This window comes from Sphaeroforma arctica (genome assembly GCF_001186125.1).
Source record: "Sphaeroforma arctica JP610 unplaced genomic scaffold supercont1.219, whole genome shotgun sequence".
Classification (NCBI taxonomy): domain Eukaryota; class Ichthyosporea; order Ichthyophonida; genus Sphaeroforma; species Sphaeroforma arctica.
Window position 1 is genome coordinate 84,669 of NW_014040339.1, and position 3,639 is coordinate 88,307.

General features: G+C 40.0%; 1 protein-coding gene across 1 annotated transcript in view; it reads right to left on the bottom strand.

Annotated features, from left to right (window-relative positions):
- Window positions 1-2,767, bottom strand: part of SARC_04062 (hypothetical protein) — a gene marked incomplete at its 3' end in the record, with an annotated part of 6,909 nt that extends 4,142 nt beyond the window's left edge. The window contains exons 1-3 of the mRNA XM_014302130.1: window positions 2,025-2,767; window positions 1,364-1,440; window positions 515-786 (exon numbers count right to left, since the gene is read on the bottom strand). Of these exons, the coding sequence (XP_014157605.1) occupies window positions 515-786; window positions 1,364-1,440; window positions 2,025-2,299 (624 nt within the window). The 5' untranslated portion in view covers window positions 2,300-2,767. The remainder of the gene's footprint in view (window positions 1-514; window positions 787-1,363; window positions 1,441-2,024) is intronic.
- Window positions 2,768-3,639: the final 872 nt, after the last annotated feature.

Sequence of the window (3,639 nt, forward strand, 5' to 3'; positions counted from 1 at the left end):
TACGCACACACACACACACACATATATATATATATATATATATATGTACGTACGTGTGCATATTTGTAAATTTGAGCATATCAGGTCTATCGTATACCAAAAGTAGCAATTCGTACTCTGAACACGGCGTACAAGGATTACATTTCGGTTCGCAATTTTGGCCGAAGTACCGTCACGAACGAGACCTAATCAAAAATATATGCTCACTTGAACTGGCACCTTCAATTATCTGAATAAAACAATTGCATATCAATTGGTTAAGTATATGCATATGCCATATTCTCAATAGACAGAATCAATGTAAAAAAAAATTCCTAGATCGATAAAACTGTTGCGCAACGTTGTACCTTGATGGTATCTAAGTACACTGGCTACGTGTCCTCAACATATCATTAGGTCATGTACCAATACAAATATACTCCTACATGAGCCACCTGTAAAACATTGCTTACATCTACAAAAGTGCACAAATATCGATATCACACAATGTAAACACTCTTCACAATCCAATTACCCCTCCGGGCACACTGGCACGTTCTTCCTCCTCGTCCTCTTCCTTCCCGATTTCAGATGCAAAAATCAGATCCCAGGGTGGTAAACAAGCTTTCAACCAGCCAATTAACTGCACACCAATACCACATTTTCTAATTTCTTGCGCGCATTTTGGGTTTGCGACCATATTTGTGAGCGCGCGCACACCCTTCGCTCGACTGAGGATAGAGTCTGATTCTATCAATTTGTCCGAGATTCTCTGTACCATCGAGGGACCCATAACCGCACATACATCTACGATTTGGAGAACCAATAACACATCATTAGGAATTGGGAGTGAGTGTAAGTGTATGTTACTAAGTGTATGTTACTTTGGAGAGTCTATACAGATGTAGGATGTCACAAACTTGTGCGTATCTATATGTTTAGTAGTGAACTACTACTGACGACCGAGAAACAAGCATACATATATGGTAGGTATATAAACACATGCGACGTTGAATACAGATTTATGTATGTGCCGAAACCAGGTTGTGCATGCTCTCTGCAGATCTCTATGTGAAATATGCTGATAAATATATGGCGAGCTGAAACGAAATTCAAAAAGTACACACACATTGTGCAATTGGAAAGCAAGCATAGAAATCTAAAAAAAAATATCAAGACACCAATACTAAGCTATGCTCGTGTGACTCATTCACACAGAAGGGGTGTATGAAAGAACACACACGATCTGTAGTAGCAACAAGCAATTTTGTGAACAACTAAACGTATAAGAGCGCACACGACCTTTAGTATCAACATGCAATTCCCGATCAGAACTGATCTATGTAAATAACGCTAATTTATACATTTTCAAAAATGCACATACTTGAATCCGAAGCCAAGTTCGCAACGATTGATAGGCACATGACCAGGATGTCCTGGGGCAGCGGATCCATGAGGAAACTGTTCAGTGGGATGGGATACAAGTACGCCAAAAAATCGATTTTCACTGTCTATTATACTCTTAAGTACTCGAAAGATATTTATAGGTTTATAATGTTTTCCCTGAACACCAATTGTTGAGAGGAAAATGGGCTTGGTCAGATCATACTCGGCACGGGTAGCCCATGACCGAATAAAGCCGTCTACGTTCTGTAGCGTACACGTGACTTAACAATCACCATACTTAAGACTTTACCCCAAGATACAGTACCTTGGTGTCTGGTAGTTTCACAGTTGAAACACCTCCCGCAGTCTGATAACTTTTATTTCTCCCATTATAAAAGCACGGTCATGTCAAAATGCCAAGTCGGATATATACAAATCCACCCACACAGCACCCTGCAAGCCAAACAGCATCTCAATTCGCATCGACATCGCTATCCAGAGACCCGCTATCCCCAAATTCAAGGACACCTTTTACGCCTCTTGGTCATCTTACTCAATTTTTATAAGCCCTTCTAGTATACCCACTTCAATATACACATACAACCATGCAAAGTCCCCCAGGTATGTACACCTGTCCAGTTCCAACCGTATTTACATACCTGTCCAAAGCCTTCACTATCCCCAACTTCAAAAACATCTTGTACGCCTTAGCCATCCTACTAAGCCGTTGTAGATCCTTCAATATTTTCTGCATGACACCCCACTCCTTACCTACCCCGTACTTCTCTCTGCGTTCACGTACAGTCCTTCTAGATTCGTACACGAACCCTTTCATCGCTTGCTCAGCTCTGTGTGCCTGGCTTTGGCTGCTGCTTTGCGTATGTGCACTCCTCCGTGATCTTGGATCAGCCTTATGATGCTGCGATGTACTCATGACGGGAATGTTGGGATTTAATCGCTTGCGTGATTTGTGTTGTAGTGGTTAATAGTGATGCCAACTAAGATGATTTGAGTATACTTGTTATTTTGAATTGCGTGTGAGAATAGTGGTGGATTGTGTGGTGTATAGTGTCGATATTTTAGGATGGAACGTGTACGGCATTAACTAATCGGCCTACAGTGATAAGCCCTCTTATTGGGCGTGTTTGTATGCCAATAAGACTACTAAATACTGTAGTCGAAAGTAACTACCAGCTAGTGTCGACTGATCACTGACGTCGTAACTTTAATGTAAATACCGCATGTGTTACACCCTGTACCCCCTAATAAAAACACTCGCCAATAGCTACATAATAAGCCCCGTGCTAATTTATCCTGTCGAGTACTTCATATACTACATCGAATATGTGCCCAATAATGTAGAGCCGTATGCATGCTTATTTGGTGTCGGATTCAGCAAGAGGTATACGTTTTTAAATATGCGTTTTTATGTTAAAGATAGTACAAGGGCTGTTACATGTGGTTTACATCCTGTGGTGTGTATTCTATCTGCACACCACACACGTAAGTACAATTGTGGATGTAGTCGTATTGCGTCGAGATATTTAGTAAAGTGGAGGAGACCTCCACTCTAGAAGTCCCCTGCTGCTGCTACAGATAAAGCGATAGCACCGTCTCATAAAGCCAAAAAGGAGGAAAGCCCGCCAAAAGACCAAATCGGGTAAACTTGAAAACGTTTAAAAATGTCAATTCGGGTTGTAAACATGCAAGCGTTTTAACATTTTGTACGTTTTAACGTAACACAAGATTTGGTACATTTAACTGTAGCATAAACGTTTAGCATCGAGACAAAAACGATTGATTTTAAAAAAAATTAACGAGAAAAGAACATAAGTATGAGGTTATTTTCTTGCACGTGCACTGTGCTTTACAGTATACATACATCACCTATTATTCTGGGTATAAACAGATTGTTAAAATACTAGCGAGCTAGCAGTATAAACCCGGCCATCATTGAATAAATCAGTATCTTGCAACAATCTTGTTTTACAATTGTCCTGTCAGCATGCTTCGACTAAGGTTAGGCGGTCTGTCTGTTAATTGCGCGACTGTGCTGACAGCTGCACGTGAACGATGTACAGCAATACCAGCATTTATAGGCCGCAGAGACTTAAGAGTTTCTGCGATATCTAGATCGGAGGTATGATGTCAATCCGGTTCTCTGCAAAGAAGTATATTATTATGTAGGTTTTGTGTCCATACTCACAAGTATATATATATATATATATATATATATATATATATATAATAATAATATATATATATTAGTAGTAA